This window comes from Lepidochelys kempii, chromosome 1 (genome assembly GCF_965140265.1).
Source record: "Lepidochelys kempii isolate rLepKem1 chromosome 1, rLepKem1.hap2, whole genome shotgun sequence".
Taxonomy (NCBI): domain Eukaryota; kingdom Metazoa; phylum Chordata; order Testudines; family Cheloniidae; genus Lepidochelys; species Lepidochelys kempii.
Window position 1 is genome coordinate 347,176,336 of NC_133256.1, and position 19,811 is coordinate 347,196,146.

At 50.9% G+C, this 19,811-nt stretch overlaps 1 protein-coding gene across 1 annotated transcript; it reads left to right on the forward strand.

The window, feature by feature from the left end:
* The first annotated feature begins 2,490 nt into the window (after positions 1–2,490).
* LOC140907035 (uncharacterized) lies at positions 2,491–18,908 on the forward strand. Its single transcript, XM_073332148.1, has 5 exons — positions 2,491–2,520; positions 11,393–11,474; positions 15,014–15,376; positions 16,817–16,975; positions 18,378–18,908. The coding sequence occupies exons 2-5, from the start codon at positions 11,417–11,419 to the stop codon at positions 18,494–18,496; spliced, it is 699 nt and encodes a 232-aa protein (XP_073188249.1). The 5' UTR covers positions 2,491–2,520; positions 11,393–11,416; the 3' UTR covers positions 18,497–18,908.
* Positions 18,909–19,811: the final 903 nt, after the last annotated feature.

Consider the following 19,811-nt stretch of genomic DNA (forward strand, 5'->3'; position numbering starts at 1 on the left):
GCTTACGTGACCTCCTTTGTACAAGATTTGGTGCCACTATATGAAGGGCGGCCAGCCTCTCCCGTTTCCGCTCCTGGACAGCAGCCGGGCCAGTGGGAGCCGCGATCGGCTGAACCTGCAGACGCGGCAGGTAAACAAACCGGCCAGGCCCGCCAGGGGCTTTCCCTGCACAAGCGGCGGCCCTAGTTTGAGAACCACTGGGCTACACGGCAAGGCTCAAAGCGCTGCTGCGGGTGCCAGTGCTCCTGGCGAGGGGATTAGCTCCCAGCGCTGGGGGCCGAGCCTGTCCACACTAGCGCTTTAAAGTGCTCAGACTTGCCGTGCTCGGGGGCGTGATTTTTCACACCCCTGAGCCAGCAGGTTAGAGCACTTTAACTTGCCAGTGTAGATACTCCCTGAGACTTAATTCAGTGAAACGTTTTACATATATCCCCTCAGAAACAAAGAATCCCTTATCCCTGTATCACTGTATCTGATTGCATAGAGTCTCCTCGCAGTTGTCTTACCTATTGCTGGGATTCCCTGAACTCCCTGAATTTTTAATTTTAATTTTTTTCTTCTCATTTTAGAGCTGACTGAATTTCTGGCCTAGTGTCAAAACTTTTTGAGTCAATCCACCAATGGGGGTTGCATTTTTGCAACTGGTATTTTGCCTCTCAGTCTAGCCCTTGGTGTTTGTCCGCATGCCGTTGTGTACAACTTCATTCTCCAATATTCAATAAAGGCAGTATATTATCTCCTATAACGTCCTTCTCCCTGGAAATAAAGCTGTTGTAATGACTGCCATCGTGGGTCAGACCAATAGTCTGCCTAATCCAGTATCCTGTCTTGTGACAGTGATAGTGATGTGCCCCGTGAGGGTAAATGTGTATGCATTCGAATCCAGGGCCGCGTACCATCCAGAAACATATGCAACAGTGACAGGTCCTACTTGGCTAAAAAAGGCCATCTAATGTAGCTAACGGCTACAGATCACAATCTCAGGTACCTATGGTGTGAGAAACTGCTATCTGTAGGAATTAGCTTCATCAGATTGCAGTGTTACAGGTCTCCCATGACCTTCTCATAAACAACCTAAGGAAATGCAACCTAGATGGAGCTAAAATAAGAAGGGTGCAAATGCTTCACAGGCTGAAAGGGCATAAGGAGTGGGGTTCTCCAGGGATCAGTTCTGGATAAGTTTCTATTCAAAATCTGGATCAACGATTGAGATAATGGCATAGAGAGTGCAATTATAAAGTCTGTGAATGATAACAAGCTGCAGGCATACAAAATGGGCAATGACTTCCCAGGAAGGAGTCCTGCCGAAAGGGATCTGGGGGTCAGAGTGGACCACAAGCTGAATAGGAGTCCTGTGGAAAGGGATCTGGGGGTCAGAGTGGACCACACTGAATGCGAGTCCTGTGGAAAGGGATCTGGGGGTCAGAGTGGACCACAAGCTGAATGCGAGTCCTGTGGAAAGGGATCTGGGGGTCAGAGTGGACCACACTGAATGCGAGTCCTGTGGAAAGGGATCTGGGGGTCAGAGTGGACCACAAGCTGAATGCGAGTCCTGTGGAAAGGGATCTGGGGGTCAGAGTGGACCACAAGCTGAATGCGAGTCCTGTGGAAAGGGATCTGGGGGTCAGAGTGGACCACACTGAATGCGAGTCCTGTGGAAAGGGATCTGGGGGTCAGAGTGGACCACACTGAATGCGAGTCCTGTGGAAAGGGATCTGGGGGTCAGAGTGGACCACAAGCTGAATGCGAGTCCTGTGGAAAGGGATCTGGGGGTCAGAGTGGACCACACTGAATGCGAGTCCTGTGGAAAGGGATCTGGGGGTCAGAGTGGACCACACTGAATGCGAGTCCTGTGGAAAGGGATCTGGGGGTCAGAGTGGACCACACTGAATGCGAGTCCTGTGGAAAGGGATCTGGGGGTCAGAGTGGACCACACTGAATGCGAGTCCTGTGGAAAGGGATCTATGCAGAAAACCAGAGCATCACTCTGGGATATCAGCTCTACTCCGTGGTGATTCGGTCGCAACTGGAGTAAAAACTGGAGAGAGTCCAGAGAAGAGAAAAAAGATAAGTAAGGCCGAGAAAACATGACCCCGGCGGGCAGAAGCCTCTCTTTACAAAAGCTGTTTCTTACGATCTAGGCGTATCAGTAACTGCTGCAGGGAGCAGATCTCTACTGGGAGCAATTTCACACCCACCCTCGTGCACTAAAGGGCTCCCGGGGGGCATTGGCTACAGCGGGCCGCAGTTCACGACGGCTGCGGCTTCTTCCCACCTTTGTCGGAGCGGTAACCGCTCCCGGCAGCGCAGTCCTCGGCGGGGCCCTGGAACGCGCTGCCCCCGCTCCCGGGGGTTTCTGCCCCCGCCACAACGGCAACAAAGCAACGAGCCTCCGAGAACGCAGCGGCCGAAGCAAATAACTAACTAGCAGCGGAGGGCGGAGCGACGAGCCGGCGGAGTCAGAGGCTGGGGCGGGGTCCAGCGCCGAGAACTCTCCGGGGAGCGGCGGCGGCGGCGGAGGTAAGAAGCGGCCCGGGCTGCGAGCGGCTTCCTCCGTCTGTCCCGCTCCGAGCTGGGGGGTCCCCTGGCCGGGGCGGGCGACGTGTCTCTCCCAGCTCCCCTTAACGGGGGGCGGGGGTGTCTGTCCTCCCCCCCTCCCCCGCTTCTTTGGCCCGTGGTTAATTTCTGGGGCGTCCCCGGGGGCCCGCTAAGCGCGGTGGGACCCCAGCCGCACCCCCTTCCCCCAGGACAGAGCCCGCCGGGGAGCAGAATCGGGACGGGATCGGGATCGCCCCGAGCGGGCTGTGGGTGGCGAGCGGGGGGAGTCACAGCGGGGGGGGGGTGTCCCCAGTCTAGGGAGGGGGAGACACAGCCCGACCCCTGCCCCCTTACTAGCGATGGGCGCCCTCCCCTCCCCCCCCGCTGCCCCTCACCGTAGCCGCACTGGGGGTGCGGGTGGGGCTGCCCCTTGCCCAGCGTGGGGCAGGAGTGCTGGCTGGGGGGGGGGCGGATCACAGGATCAGACAGGCAGCTGCTCAGGCGAGTGAGGTCCCCTGTGGGTGACCCTGTCTCCCGCGGGAAGCCCCGTTCGCCTGCTCCTGGTGGGTGCGGGGGGGGGGGGGGCCGCACGTGCTGGCAGCCCCCCCCCACCCCAGCCGAGGCTGGGCCGCAGCGGCTGCTTCCGGCGTCTTTCGTTACCATCGCCAGCGGGGAGCCGCGCGCAGCTTCCAGTCCGGGGCGGGGGGTGACCGGAGGAAACGGAGAAAATATCGGGACTGGGGGGCGGGGGAAGCGCAACCCCCCCCCCCAACCCGCCGGAGCCGCAGTATCGGGACAATTGGCCTCCGGAGCGCGCATCACTCGGGGCGCGGGACAAAGAGCTAAACATCAGGACAGTCCCGGTCCTATCGGGGGGTCCGGTCACCCTAGCGCAGGTGGGGGCCGGGCGCCCCAGGCAGGGCGCGGGGGAGACCCAGCTCCAATCCCGATTTACATCCCTAGTCAAGAAGACTCCATTTAATCATGGATTTCGGCAGGAAAGCGCATTCCCCGGGGTGGTTATCACCTGAATACATATTCCTCGCAACTTTCGGAAACCGGTGTAGGGTTCATTTTTAGAAGGGGGACACTCTACATTTTTAAACAGTGATTTATTTTGAAAACTTTCCAGGTTTAGTTTTACAGCGATGTCAGACAATGATCGTTTGGTTATTTCATTTACCAAAGGTAACTGAAGCAGATAGTTATGAAGCCATTGGGAGGCGCACTATCTCCAATTCAACAAGTTAATCAGGAATATTTGGAGGATTTTCTTGCCAGGCTGTATTAGGAGGAGAACATCACCAGACAGACATTGTTTTAAATTGGTTTATTAAACTAAAACAACAATGTTAAGTATGCTGGATTTTTTTCTTCAACAGCAAACATATAATATTTTAACAAAACAAGCATATGAATTTTTGAATTTAGTTAAACATTCATAAAAAGAACAGGAGGAGTTGTGGCACCTTAGAGACTAACCAATTTATTAGAGCACAAGCTTTCCTGAGCTACAGCTCACTTCATCGGATGCATGCCGTGGAAACCGCAGCAGACTTTAACAGTTTCCAGGATATGCATCCGATGAAGTGAGCTGTAGCTCACGAAAGCTTATGCTCAAATAAATTGGTTAGTCTCTAAGGTGCCACAAGTACTCCTTTTCTTTTTGCGAATACAGACTAACACGGCTGTTACTCTGAAACCTTAAACATTCATGTTTTTTAAAATCAAGTTTGCTTGTGTTAAAATTGTTTTTAACTAAAATAGTTAAATGAAATCTTTTTTTAAAAAAACAACAACAAACTTTAAAAACAAGAACAACCATTTTTGCTCTTAACAAGCATGTTATCTCTGGAGACACAAATCCACAGTTTGAGAACTGCAAAACTAAGCATCTCTGATGGTGTCTTCTAGACTGAGCACTGAGTCCCATTGGGGAGCTGGAAAGATTAACCTAAATAATCTATACAGAAGCCCCTGGAACCCCATAAAATTGGGTCCCTAATCCATGAACTATTGGAAATCATTTACAAAACTTTTCTTAAACATGACATGAATGTATTGTCTCATACTATAGAATTACAGTTTATAATCCCTATTCCATGATGAGATATCTTTGAGCTATAATGTATCTTAATTAAAACTTTTAGATAGGTTTTTTCCTCAAAAAGCATTTTATCAAAGAAATCCAATTTAAATTTTAAAAACTCTGTTGTTTTTTTTTATTTTTAAAAAAAGTCTGATTTGTATCCACTCAGATTTCCATCCCAAATGCTGAAAGAACTGACCCAGGAGATTGCTAGTCTGGTAGAAAGGATTTTTAATAATAATACATAATGTCATACCTATATTTAAGAAATGGGAAAAAAGTGATTGGGGCGATTACAGACCTGTTAGTCTAACCTGAGTAGTAGGGAAGATTTTGGAACAAACTATGAAGGAAAATAATTCAATTCATGGAGGTAAACAGAAAAAGGGGTTTTGATGCAACATGAGTTTACCAAAGGTAGATTGTGTCAGACTAACCTGATTTCCTTCTTTGAGAAAATCATTGATTTCTTACATAAGGAAATGCAGGAGATCTGATGATACACCTGGCCTTCTAGAAAGCATTTGACAGGGCACCACATGGGAAATCATTATTCAGCTTAGAGAAGATGGGGGATTAGTACAAGACCTGCAAAGAACTGGCTAACGGGGGGGAGGCAAAGGTTTGTGCTGAAAGGTGACCCCGCGGACTGGAAGGAGATGATCAGTGGAGTCCCTCAAGGATCAGTCTTGGGAGCAGTCTGAGTCCACATTGTTTAGGAATGATTTGAGCACACAGAGTAGGAGTGCGCTAATTTGCTGATTCTCACGGATCCACAGGATCTGCGCTTTGCCCCAGCTTTTTGACAGTCTCCTGGGGGAATCCCTTCAGCGGCCTGGGGCGGGTGAAAGTGCCATGGGAGGTGCTGGCTTGCAAACCCTGTGGCTGGAACCGCAGGTTCTCGCCCCTAAGGGGGCGGAGGTCGGGGGGCTCCCGGCCAATGGGGGCTGCGGGCCAGAGCGGCCCGGCCGTAAGGGTGTCTCGGAGCCACTAGCCGGGGGGGCCAGGCAGGACGGCCGGGACTCGGGTGAGTGGGCAACACCAGCTCTTTCCTGCCCTGCCAGCGGCAGCCCTCGGCCACGGGGCTCGTTTCCCCTCAGCCCCAGGCTGGAGAGCAGCGGGTGAGCTGGTTTCTGTCTGTCCCCGGGGGCTGCCCCCGCTCGCCGTGAGCGGCGGCTGCATGGCCCGGGCGCGGAGTGAGCGCGCTGCGGGTCTCTACTTTACGCACACACGTGTGTGTTGGCTCCGGACTGGCAGTGGCTGCTTGGGCCAGGAGATCTGACGGGAAAGTGCATGCCCAGGAAGCGGCTTGTGAGAAGGGCAGGGCGGATTTGGTGCAGTCTCACTTTCTTGCGTCTTGTGTGAAATCTGCGAAGGGGCAGGACCTGGCTAAGTACTCGTTTACATTAATGTAATGGGAGGGAGATTCCCAAACCTGAGCCATCCTTTGTAGGTGACAAATCTGAGGAATTGTCACAGATTGAAGTGACACTAGAGGAGGGTTTGGAATTAATTGAGACACGTAACAGGAACAAGTCACCGGGCCCGGATGGCATTCACCCACGAGTTCCGAAAGAACGCCAATGGGAAATTGCAGAACTATTAACTATGGTTTCTAACCGGTCCTTTAAATCAGCTACTGTACCCAGTGACTGGAAGATAGCTAAGGTAACACCAATATTTAAGAAGGGCTCTAGAGGTGGCCCAGCAATTACAGACCGGTAAGTCTAACATCAGTACCGGGCAAATTAGTTGAAACAATCATAAAGAATAAAATTGTCAGACACCTAGAAAAACATAAATTGTTGGGCAAAAGTCAACATGGCTTCTGTAAAGGGAGATCATGTCTTACTGATCTCTTAGAGTTCTTTGAGGGGGTCAACAAACATGTGGACAAGGGGGATCCAGTGGACATAGTGTACTTAGATTTCCAGAAAGCCTTTGACAAGGTCCCTCACCAAAGGCTCTTACGTAAATTAAGTTGTCATGGGATAAGAGGGAAGATCCTTTCATGGATTGAGAACTGGTTAAAAGACAGGGAACAAAGGGTAGGAATAAATGGTAAATTTTCAGAATGGAGAGGGGTAACTAGTGGTGTTCCCCAAGGGGCAGTCCTAGGACCAATCCTATTCAACTTATTCATAAATGATCTGGAGAAAGGAGTAAACAGTGACGTGGCAAAGTTTGCAGATGATACTAAACTGCTCAAGATAGTTAAGACCAAAGCAGACTGTGAAGAACTTCAAAAAGAACTCACAAAACTAAGTGATCGGGCAACAAAAGGGCAAATGAAATTTAATGTGTGTAAATGTAAAGTAATGCACATTGGAAAAAATAACCCCAACTATACGTACAATATGATGGGGGCTAATTTAGCTACAACTAATCAGGAAAGAGATCTTGGCGTCATCGTGGATAGTTCTCTGAAGACGTCCACGCAGTGTGTAGCAGCAGTCAAAAAAGCGAACAGGATGTTAGGAATCATTAAAAAAGGGATAGAGAATAAGACGGAGAATATCTTATTGCCCTTGTATAAATCCATGGTATCCCACATCTTGAATACTGCGTACAGATGTGGTCTCCTCATCTCAAAAGAGATATACTGGCATTAGAAAAGGTTCAGAGAAGGGCAACTAAAATGATGAGGGGTTTGGAACGGGTCCCATATGAGGAGAGATTAAAGAGGCTAGGACTTTTCAGCTTGGAAAAGAGGAGACTAAGGGGGGAATATGATAGAGGTCTATAAAATCATGAGTAGTGTGGAGAAAGTGAATGAGGAAAAGTTATTTACTTGTTCCCATAATATAAGAACTAGGGGCCACCAAATGAAATTAATGGGCAGCAGGTTTAAAACAAATAAAAGGAAGTTCTTCTTCACACAGCGCACAGTCAACTTGTGGAACTCCTTGCCTGAGGAGACTGTGAAGGCTATGACTATAACAGGGTTTAAAAGAGAACTAGATAAATTAATGGAGGTTATTAAGTCCATTAATGGCTATTAGCCAGGATGGGTAAGGAATGGTGTCCCTAGCCTCTGTTTGTCAGAGGGTGGAGATGGATGGCAGGAGAGAGCTCACTTGATCATTACCTGTTAGGTTCACTCCCTCTGGGGCACCTGGCATTGGCCACTGTTTGCAGACAGGATGCTGGGCTGGGTGGACCTTTGGTCTGACCCAGTGTGGCCATTCTTATGTTCTTATTAGAAAGTTGCTGTGGTTCTTCTCCCCCTCCCCCCTTCCCCGAAGCTAATGGTTAAGATGTTGCAAAGGGCTGTGTGGACCCCTTAAACCAGGCTTGTTTCATTAGGAATTGCCTTAAGCTAAGTTGAAGTAAGCCGCTCTTAAACCGAAATACAGTAAGTGTGTGCACAGAGAGCTTGGAACTGATTTGATGAAAAAGCAAGTGGAGAAAACAGACCCACCCTCAGGGACTGAGCATCAGCTGACATAGAAGGGAACAAGGATTGATCTTGACTTAACTTCTAGGTCGACACAGCCATGGGGGGGCAGGGCGGGGGGAAGCTCCCTACAGTGGTGCTGGAACAATTTTTATAGTGGGGGTGCGGAAGATGGAAACCAGGTGTTTGGTGTTTGTTAGTACTTCAAGCTGGGGGTGCAGCAGCACCCATAATTCCAGCACCTATGGTTTGTGTGTCGCTCCTCACCTCCAGCAGCTGGCCTTAGCCTGCCCCAAGACCCCAGAGGCCAAGGAAGTACAGATGTAAGTGTGGGGGACCCAGGCTTCTCTGAACCGGGTTTGTCAAGGTTCCTCCCCCACTCTGAACTCTAGGGTACAGATGTGGGAACCTGCATGAAAAACCTCCTAAGCTTATCTTTACCAGCTTAGGTCAAAACTTCCCCAAGGTACAAAATATTCCACCCTTTGTCCTTGGATTGGCTGCTACCACCGCCAAACTAATACTGGTTACTGGGGAAGAGCTGTTTGGACGCGTCTTTCCCCCAAAAATACTTCCCAAAACCTTGCACCCCACTTCCTGGACAAGGTTTGGTAAAAAGCCTCACCAATTTGCCTAGGTGACTACAGACCCAGACCCTTGGATCTTAAGAACAATGAACAATCCTCCCAACACTTGCACCCCCCACTTTCCTGGGAAATGTTGGATAAAAAGCCTCACCAATTTGCATAGGTGACCACAGACCCAAACCCTTGGATCTGAGAACAATGAAAAAGCATTCCGTTTTCTTACAAGAAGACTTTTAATAAAAATAGAAGTAAATCGAAATAAAGAAATCCCCCCTGTAAAATCAGGATGGTAGATACCTTACAGGGTAATTAGATTCAAAAACATAGAGAACCCCTCTAGGCAAAACCTTAAGTTACAAAAAAGATACACAGACAGAAATAGTTATTCTATTCAGCATAGTTCTTTTCTCAGCCATTTAAAGAAATCATAATCTAACACATACCTAGCTAGATTACTTACTAAAAGTTCTAAGACTCCATTCCTGGTCTATCCCCAACAAAGAAGACTACAGACAGACACACAGACCCTTTGTTTCTCTCCCTCCTCCCAGCTTTTGAAAGTATCTTGTCTCCTCATTGGTCATTTTGGTCAGGTGCCAGCGAGGTTACCTTTAGCTTCTTAACCCTTTACAGGTGAGAGGAGCTTTCCCCTGGCCAGGAGGGATTTCAAAGGGGTTTACCCTTCCCTTTATATTTATGACAGGGTTTAACCCCTCTGAGCCCAGCTCTTATTCTCTAACTTTTTCCCTCTCTTCTCCCCCCACCCCTGTCACCTTTTTTCACTTGTGTTCTTTTCTTGCTCTCTGCCTTTTTTCTCCGTGTTTCTCTCTCTTTTTGTTTCTCTCCTGGTTTTTTCTCGCGTTCTTCACCCCCCTCCCCCACATAGACAGAGAGAAAAGATTGTTTTCTTGATTTCCTCCCTCTCCCATTTTTATTGTAATTTTTGTTTGTAACTTTGTTCATATGTCAGTATAAACAGGCAGCAAAATCCCTTCTCCCAGAAGCTGGAGGGGTGAGTCTGGCCTGGGGGACTTCAGTCTGTCTGTCCCCCGATGTCTGTCCTGTTCAAAGGTTTTGATTGCAGCCATCACTGTAGTATCTAAGGATTCTCCTGCTCGGCTTTTAAAATGATGCCCCATCTGACATTGTGAAAGGTGGATGCCTGGACGTTGCACGGGTAGGGGAGCATATGAACGTGGGGGGATGGGGACAGATGGGGTTGCATGCCAGTGGATTCATATCTGTGAGACGTGCACATCCTGGGTGGGGCACGTGTGTACGAGGAGATGGCTTAGTCCAGGACAGTATTCAGTATTGCATCACCCCATACGAGTTCAGCTGAGTGATGCTGGACCTGCTTCCTCCTGGTCTGACACCGATGACTAATCCGTGCCATTGTGTCATTGAACACAGCTGTTGGCAGTCGGGCTCAGACATGGTGGAATTTTGCTCCTGCATGAATGAGTCGCTGCTACCTGGCTAACGCATTTCTCCTCCCAGTCGCAGGAGTGAAGCACTAGAGGAATGTGCATAGGCAACTTCTTACCCTGAAAAGTCACACTGAAGCCTGTGTCAGCTCAGACATGGTTACACCCTGCCCCCTTTTTGCCCCCATCAATTCTAGTCTCTTGTCTGTAGTCTAATCTGTTCCTGGGCTGCGGGGTGCCAGCAGCCCGCATGCCAACAGCTTCCTATGGATGGTTGAAATATGTGAGGAAGACTTATTCACGAAAGTCATGGCTTTACAAGTTCAGGCCTTTGCTGGACTCCTCTTTACACAATGGAAGGAGAACTATTATGTCCTCTATGGCTGCAGATGCTGGGCCAGTTTCTCCATGTCCTGCATTTTGTGTAGTCACTTGCAAAGGAGAAAGTTCAAATTAGAATAGCAGAGATTTTCACTCTCTTTGCATTGGTGTTACTGACCATGCAAGTGCAGGGCACTGGTGATGTCACGGCAGAGTTAGGAAGGCAGGTGCAGCCTTACACCATATAATGGCAGACAGCTAAAACGTGACACATTTTATAAGTGCTTGTATACAAATGCTAGATGTCTAAATACTAAGATGGGTGAACTGGACTGTCTGGTATTAAATGAGGATACTGATACAACAGGCATCACAGATGTGACCAGCGCCTATCGTGCTGACCAACAGAGTCTCGTCTGTTTCCTTGTGTTCCTCCTGGCTGGGTCCCACTGTTGTCTCTTCTCTCATACTTAAACTGTGAACTCTTTGGCTATGTCTACACAGCAGCTGGCAGCAGCCTCCCGGCCTGGGTAGACAGAATCATGCTCACAGGGCTCGAGCTAGCATGCTACCAGTAGCCATGTAGCTGTTGTGGCTCGGACCATAATTTGGGTCCTCCAGCCCACCTGACCCCTGGGTCTGAGCCCAGGTGGCTCGCTGGAGTCTCTTCTGGAGCTGCGAGGCCCACGCTGCTATTTTTAGCGTGCTGGCTTGAGCCTCGCTGGTGTAAGTCTGTCTGCCCGGGCTGGGGGGCGCACTGCCAGCTGCAGTGTGGCCGGTCCCTGGCCCCCACGGGCATGTCTTCCCGTGTGTGTGCACAGCACCCGCACAATGGGGCCCTGGTCCATGGTGGGGTCCTGAGGCACTGCCATAATATTACTGATAATCTACCCTGTAAAATGACCCAAGCGCTGAGCTGGCCTCTCTTCCCAAGCGGATCAGCTTGCCAGGGTTACTAGGACGGTTTGGACTTTCTGTGCTGGAGTCCTGCAGACGTATGTGATGGGATTACTTTTTTTTTTTTTTTTAACAGGAAGTTTGGGAGAAGGTCTGAGAAATGGTAGCGCACAGCAGCGTTTGGGTATTGGCTGGACTTTTGCCCGTTGTCCTGGCAGGTAAGGTGACCAATCTACTCTCTTGCTACCGCTTCACCAAACTGGAGAAAGTCCCACGGTTTCCCCTAATGTCTCTGTAGCTCTTCAAACACTCTAGTCTTCAGTGTCCCTGACTTGCCACCCCGGTGCCGTGGGGGTAACCGGGTGGGCGGCTCTGTGCTAATAGATCTCATTGCTGCAGGGCAGCTGTTCCCAGAGCCGGCTCCGTGCTCTTGCTCAACTTTCTATGGATACGTAAATGCACCCAGCCCTGCTTCCTGCCCCTCTGTGTACCCTTGGTCTGTCCAGACAGGTGAAATGTCTGCCCGTGTCCCCACGGACACCTACACTGCCTCTATCCAGCACGTGCTAAAATGATGTGCCTTGCCCCAGTCTGGCTGTCCCTGCACCAGATCCCTACTAACTAGGGTTGTCAACTCTGACTGAAGCTATTCCAGGAGATTGTTTTCCCCCCGCAACATGACAATGTAATTTTCTTAAAATAGCCCATTAAAATCTCCTGGGCTGGTTTCAGTGATCACCGTACAGCCACCGCAGTTAATCAATGTCGATTCCAGGAGACTCCAGGCCAATCCGGGAGAGTTGACAACCCTAATCCTAACCCCCACCCTCCGCCGTGTCCCCTTCCAACGTAAGCGCCTCTCGGTGCTGATTTAGTAACACACCTCCCCGCGCGGCAGAGGCAAGGTTGATGGAGTTAGGCCGATGCCGTGTCAGTGTAGACACGGCGTCGCTTGTGCCGATTGTTCCTGGCTCTCCGGAACCGTCACACAATGGCCCACGCTGACAGCAGAATCGCTACAGCGCACCAGGTGAGAACGCGCACGGCCGACACAAGGGGCCACGTGTGCGCCTCAACTGCGGTGGCTGTATGTTGATGTACGTTAGGTTGACGTAATCTGCCCTGGTTCTTCGGCCAGCCCTACACGACAGACTCACGCGGGTATAACTGCATTGCTCAGAGCTGTGAAATATCCCCACCCGCAGCAACGTAATCCTGCAACCGAACCCCCGACGTAGGCAAGAGCTGCTCCCGTCACCGAGCTACCACCTCTGGCGGAAGTGGATTAACCACACTGGTGGGAGAAGCTCTCCCGTCGGCCTAGGAGCACAGCGTCACTGCTGCAGCCTTACAAGTGTAACCTGCCCTTGGTCTTTCCTCTCTAGTACAGAGTCTGCACCCTGCAAATCACTTTCTTTTCCCTCCAGCTGGGAAGCACTGGGTGTAAAAATATGTGATGAAACCACTCATGCCAAGCTCCTTTAGTTTCTTTCTCTGACACCACAGCTGGGTGGGCAGTGGAAACGAGGTGGTAACACAGCAGTGCCCGTGATTAAACTCCCCGTAACTCCACTAACTTCGGGGGGTTGCCTGGGCTGTGTTTAGCCAATGGAGCGACTTCTTCATGCTGTTCTAGGACTTTACAAGTTCTTCCCCTTCTCTCTTTGTACACAGGAATTGTCCTCTCACATCAGACCAGTCGTCCATTTAGCACAGTAGCACGTGGTCCAGAGAACAGTAAAAGAACCAGCCTTATGGGTTGACCCCATCACAGGGGTTCGCTCCCTGCTAGTGGCGCCTCCTGCTGGCCGTCCTGGAGATTAGCTCCAGCCAGGCATTGCGCCCTCCGCTCGCGGTGCCTCTCCTGTCGTCCTCTAGCCCTGCGGACCCCTCTCCCTCTCCAGGAACTGCAGCCTCCTCTCCGTCACTCGGTCCTCTGGGCACGTCGCCATACATGTCCCCCCCTCCGCCTTCCCGGGTATCAAAGTCTCTCTTGACAAATGGGCTCTGGCAGTCTTCCTGCTCCTTGCCCTGCTCATGCCACGTCATCAGTGGCTGGTCGCGGGCCCTGGCCCCGCTTCTACTCCAGATCCTGGCTCACAGGCCTTCTCATTGGGAGCCAAGGTTCGACTTACCCCATACCTTGCTGCTTTCCCCCTGAGCCTTGCCTGCCTCTCTGGCTCTCCCCCTTCTCTGGGCTTGCCAAGCCACACTCCCAACTCCCCCCTCTCAGGGAGTAACCATGGACTACCCACTGTAGCCCCAAACACACCTCCCTTCTGCCAGGGAGCGAGTTCAGACTTCTGCCCTGCAGCCCCCTTCTGCTCTCAGCTCCTGGACTTTCTACAGGCCCTGCCTGTTCCTGACCAGCTGAGCCTCATTTAATCAACCCCCCCTCCCTGGCTCCTCCTCCAGGTGCAGCTTGGGTAGTTACTTGGCCCACCTACCACCTTTGCCCCTTTAGGCCTTGTGTGGGGTGGACACCCTGTCACTCCCCCCATAGTCCTATTTCTGCATGTCTTTTCCATATCCCTGAACCAGCCTCCCAGATGGAGGAGTTTTATCCCTTATTAATCCTGTTTTATGCAACACTGCCTTCGAGACTTATTGGAATAATAGGAAAATCCTTTGTTTGAGTCCTGGAGGAAGCTGCTCCCCTAGGCGAGACACCTGTAGCTTCCGGGAAACTTCCCTGACCTGAGAAAGAGGGTACCAGAGTTCAGGTCTCCTGTCTAGCTGCTGTTCTTAGTCCCATGCATGTATTGCCCAATGCCACGAACCCCAGCCTTTGCAGGCAGCTGCTGAATGCCCCCACCACACCAACATTTCAAAACAATAATCTAGAAGTGAGTTCAAAGCAGCTCACAGCTGACCCCGAACTCGGGTCTCTGTCATGACAAACCCTGATCTTATCACCGCACCCCACTGGTTTTCAGAGTGGGGAGCCAAACCAGGTTTAGTCTCTCTAACTTCTCCCGGAGCCAGGGAGAGAATCCAGGATTCCTGAACACCAGGATTCTACTGATGACTAGTAAATGGTTGTGTAGCCCATTGGGGTTGTCTGTCAAGGCCTCCGCTGGTGGCTGGCCTGCAGAGGAGCTAGCAATTACTCCAGGGCCCTGTAGCTCAAATAGTGAGGTCCTAGCACAGGGCTCTGATGGTCAGGGGCTCAAGCCCTGCTGCTGGTCTCTGGGTTGGGAAGGAACGGGATGGCTGCATGTCATTCACACGGTGCAAAGGCCTCTGTAAAGGAGATGATGTACTGAACTGTGATGAGCTGTACATCCTGGTGGGAATCTGCACGCATCAGGCATGTGTTACATATTTGGCTTGTATAACTGAATGGGGGGACGTGGGGTTTTGTGACGCATCCCTGTATGGTCACGCCCCACAGGTGGAGAGTCTGTGACAGCTCACTGTTGGAGGTCTGTCAAAGATGGGAGCTGAGCATTGACGTGTGTTATCGACAGCATTGTGGACAAGATGTGGATGGACAGGAACACAGGGGCCGTTCTACTTAGCTACGTCCCTCTGTGCTTTTAAGACTTCGGGTGGACGGGTTATGTCCTGAGGCAACTTAGCTGCCCCTGAACCTTTGGTTCTTGACTTCTCGTTAGAAGAAGCCAGCCATGGCCCTAGCCATGACCCCCCATGACCCCAGCCAGCCATGGCCCTAGAGGCTGTATCCCTTGACAAGGGTAATAGAAATTGTTTCAGCTGACTTTGAGTAATGCCATGTTCTCCTTCCCTCTTTCAGCCTGTGACCATGTTGGAATTGAAGCGGATGTCGGTGAAGATGTGCTCCTGCCCTGCATTGTCAAACGTGGAGACGCTATCAGTCTTTCAAACCCTACAGTTAACTGGCAAGTTAACTGGTTAAATGGGAGTTGTGAAGTCGTGAACAGCTTCCACTATGGCCAGAACCATCCAGAGTATCAGTGTGGACAATATAAGGGGAGAACGGAGTTCTCTTCTCAGGGATTGTCCGATGGCAACGCTTCTCTCCTCCTGAAGAATGTGACCCCCGCTGACTTTGGGAACTACACCTGTCATGCCAGTTTATATGAGAACACTCCCCAAACTTTACAGATTGTCCTGCTTATGCAGAAAAAGACCCAAGGTAGGTCAGCGACGTTCCCTTATCAACGGTGCTGTGATGGTTGTCCTTTCAGTGAGAATCCCACGAGCCCTTGAGCATAATTTTGGAGCAGGAGCCTGCTGTGATAAGTGACATTAAGAGAAGCATCCCGGGGATCAGTTTTTTCTCTCCATTACTCTGTGTCTACCACGATCTGTTATTAGAAGTAGAAATGGAGCTTTAACTGTCAGTGCCATGATGGGAGAAGGAAGTGTAGATCGAGTTGGGTTCTTCCTTCTCTCACTCCATCACCAGTAATAGGGACACTGCAGGGCGAATGATGCCCTCTTTTGATCCCCTGTAACCCCATTAGGCTTCCGTGGAAACGTTCCAGTGTAACTAGGGGCACAGTTTGCCATATCGGATCTCTATTTCTGGTGATGTTTGAGGCGGGAAGAGCCCAGCTTGACTCTCAGATCCCAGGATGGGTTTGCGGAGTCTGTCTCTGCCTCCTGGGGGTTTTCCCTACTGGCAGGCGCCGCAGACCCTGTGCTTAGAGGAGTGCAGTGTCTGGGATCGTGGTTGGTTCTGTAGGGGGGCCTAAGGTGTTAGCACGTCTCCTAGCATAGCTTTCTGCTTGGCCATTAGCACCAGGCCAGACACACTGTGTGGCCCAAAATGTGCTTTTTCAAGCCGTCTTTCGGATCATGTACTAAACACGCCAGAGATGCAGTGACGCATTTGAACTCCTTCTGGTGAGACAGGAAGCTCAGTCAAAGGTTTTCAGGGTTTGATTCATGTAGAACTCAGGGAATTTTTATCTTTCAATTTACGGGGAAATAAAAAGCACCAATCCTAAGTTCTAGGTGTTCTGTTATCTCCCTCTTTGTGACCCTCCATTCCCACCATCAGGCTTCCCTGATGCATTCAGGAAACTGAATTCTGGAATCTGTAACCCCAGGACTCCGATTTAATAAGGGACATGGGGGGTGTTTCGGATCCTGTAACTTCAGTGCTCCAATTCTGCCAATAGCATTGTGCCGGCACACGTGAGCGCTCTCCGGCTCACTGCTGCAGCTACCCATTCTGGCCAAACTTCTTCCCCACCCCATTTGCAATTTTGCTCTGGGTCACCTAATTGCTAGGCCATCAATCCATCTGCTACTGGCCACCTTGAGATGAGCCAGATCCTTGCTGTGTCTCAGCCTGCTGCTCTTATTGCTACCCACCTGGATGTCTAGTGTCCCTTCCCCTGAGCATTTCTGCATTTCCTGCCGAGTGCCACCACCATGTTCCCCATCTTTCCTGTGCATTCACTCCTGATTGCTCACCTGTGGGTTTTAAGCCCATAACCCTTATAGCAGAATGCCTGGCTGTATGGAGCAAGCTGTAGTAACAGCTAATTGCAACTGGGAGGGAGGGTTTATATTGGAAATGGCTGGAGGCAGTTCCAGCTTACTTAATCATTTTACTGTTTTGCAGGTGCAACTGTTCAGACAGATGCCTACGTTCCAGGAGGACATGAAAAACGACTCCGCGTTCGAAGCGTTTGCGTGCCATTGAGCGCACTAGTGATTCTTGTAGTAGGGAGCTTTGCAGGGTGCTGTTGGTGTAAAAAGAAGACTACGAAGGCTAAAGAAGGTATGTGCAATAGTGTGTGGGTGAGACGAGTCGTTTTAAAAATCAGTTTTCATTACAATGCCAAACCAGTAAAGAGAAACAAAGGTCCTGTCAACCATGATATCCCCTAGGCAGCAAGACAAAAATATTTGCAAAATAAGGTTTTAACCTATTTCTTCCTGAGACAAACAAATCTTAATATTTGCCCCTCGGGCAGCTGGAGCGTGCGTTACTAACATAAAGGCACTGAAGCACTATGGCCTAGTGGAAAGAGCACTGGACTGGGACTCTCGAGACCCAGAGTCTATTCCTGGCTCTGCCATTGGCCTGCTGGTTGACCTCGGGTAGGTCACGCCCCCGCTCTGTGCCTCAGTTTCCCCAACTGTAAAATAGGAATGACACTCCCTTGTAAAGCGCTTGGAGCTCTCTAGGTGAAGAGCAAGGTATTATGGAACAGTTGTAAAGGTTTAGTAATGCACTTGAAGACCTAAATAAGACCTTTACACAACAAAGGTATAGAGAGCTGAAGAGCATTTCAATAATGGTGTCTTATAGAGCTAGATAAGCCAATATCCAAGGCCGCTTCCTTATCTTACCCATCAAATTCTCTGCCTCTTAGCCTGCGATTCCAGAAAAGCACAAGCTAACAGGGCTCGGGGCTGGCTTTGCCGTGAGACCCGAGCAAGGGGCAGCTGGAGCAGCCCATAAGGCAGAGTGTGATTGTTGCTCCGAGGGGAAGAATCCAGTGGCAGGTCTGCACCTGGTGCAGGTACTTCCCCGGCATGCTGGCAGAACAGCGCTAGGTGGGGCTATGGAGGGTGGATGCAAAGCCCACTCTGCCCGCTCCACATCCTGTCCCCTCTGCTTGCACGGTGGGCCACATACCAGCTCCCCGGAGGCTGCTCTCCTCACCACGCTGCTACCTACGATCCAGGCAGCTGGACACGGGATTAAGGAGGTGACTTAAAGTTTAAAGAATCCGGTCACTAACCCTTCCCCAACCCCTCTGGCCAGCCCTGTGCAGAGACGTGTGACTCAATTAGGAATCGGGTTATAGCTGGATGGGGGAGAGGAGTAAAAAATGTTTCCTGGAGTTACCCAAAGTTCCTAAGGCTTCGCTGGTTATTAAAGCGTTCAGCCCTCGCTAAGGCTGGCAATGTGCTGGCTGCTGCTTCTCTGAGGAGCTGTCACTCCCTAAGCCGCGCTGGCTAGCGCTTGATGGCTCTCAGCGAATGTGCTTGTTCTCCCGTTTCCCTCCGTACCCTCCCCACGTTACCGGATGTCGGGATCTTCCTGGGGGCTGTGAGAACCCAAAAGGTTCCTGTGGGCGATGTGTGTGCAAAGCTGCATGCTCAGCACTTCTTTCAGCTCAGGTTCTACAGTCTAGTGTTTTCTTGTTTGTGTTTGGTGTGTATTTTTGCAGGTGATGAGGAAGCAGCTCAGGCAAGGGAGGAAGTCACATGCCTGGGGAACTCAGAAAATACTTCAAGGAACGTCCCTACACAGCACTGGGTAGCAAGGCTCGATCCTGGGAAGCAGTGACTGAAAACGGTTTTTGTGGGGGGTGGAGAGCAAGCAGCTGCACATGAGCTCCCGGTGTGATGCTGCTGTGGTCAAAAGGGCTAATGTGACCATTCGGTGCATGAGCAGGGATGCATCTTGAGCAGAACTACAGAGGGTATTTTACCTTTATATTTGGCACTGATGCAAATGCTGTTGGAATCCTGTGTCCAGTTGTGGTGCCCACCATTCCAGAGGGATGTTGATGATAAAGTGGAGAGGGCTCAGAGAAGAGCCACAAGAAGGATTAAAGGATGAGAAAACCCGCCGGACAGTGATAGACTAAAGGAGCTCAATCTGTTTAGCTTGACAAAGAGTAGGTCAAGGAGTGCCCTGATTACAGTCCAGGTATCTACATGGGGAAGAAATATTTAATAAATAATATTTAATAATATTTGTTCCTGAGACAGCAAAACTCTGTAGTGATGGGGGAGTGCCTGGTGCTAAGGTGGACTATCAAGGTCCTGAGGCACTATTCGCTCGCCGTGTCTTTTACCCTCATCGCTGACCAGGCCTCTCTGCAGGGCTGCATGCTCTGAGAGACATGAACCCCAGGTTGACCTGGCTCTGCAGCCCTATGTGCTTATGGTTCACCCCCAGTCCAGGGCCACCCCGGTGTGAATGTGGACTATATTTCTCATGAGGAGGGAGGCAAAGAGTGCACTGACTTCACTCTTGGGAGGGCTGGGGAGGTGTGTAACAGGACAGCCTGTCTCTGCAAGGACTGTGGGGACCAGGAAGCAGCCAAGCCCGTCCCACAGAGCAGCCCAGCAGCCCAGTGCTGGGAATCAGCCAACCTGGCTTGACAGCATTTAGAAACTGGGTCTGATTCCCAGCTGCAGCTGAGGGATATAAATGGAGGGTCCAGGAGAGGGCTGAGCATGCTGGTGCGACCCCCCCCCCCACCCCCCCCTTAGACTGGGGAAGGTGGTCCAGAGCCTTTAGCTCCCACAGGCCTCACAGCATCAGCTGAGAACAGGGCAGTTGCTTTTTGTTATTCCATGTTTCCTTTTGGATGGTGTCACGGAGTCCCTGGGCGATGCTCTGGAACTGCTCCCCATGAAGCCAGTCAGGACTCTGGGGCAGTCGCCTTTCTGTGAGCAGCCTGTCTGCAGGACACACAGCTCACACAGCTTCCACCTTCCTGGGTCTGACCTCGGAGCATTCAGCATCCTCTGCCCCTCCGTGTGCTTCCCCACAGCGAGTCCGCTCAGGCGGGGTCCTGGGGAAGCCAGAGGGTCCTGCACCCCAACTTCGCAGTCAGACGTGACTCTCAGCCAGCCAGTAAAACAGAAGG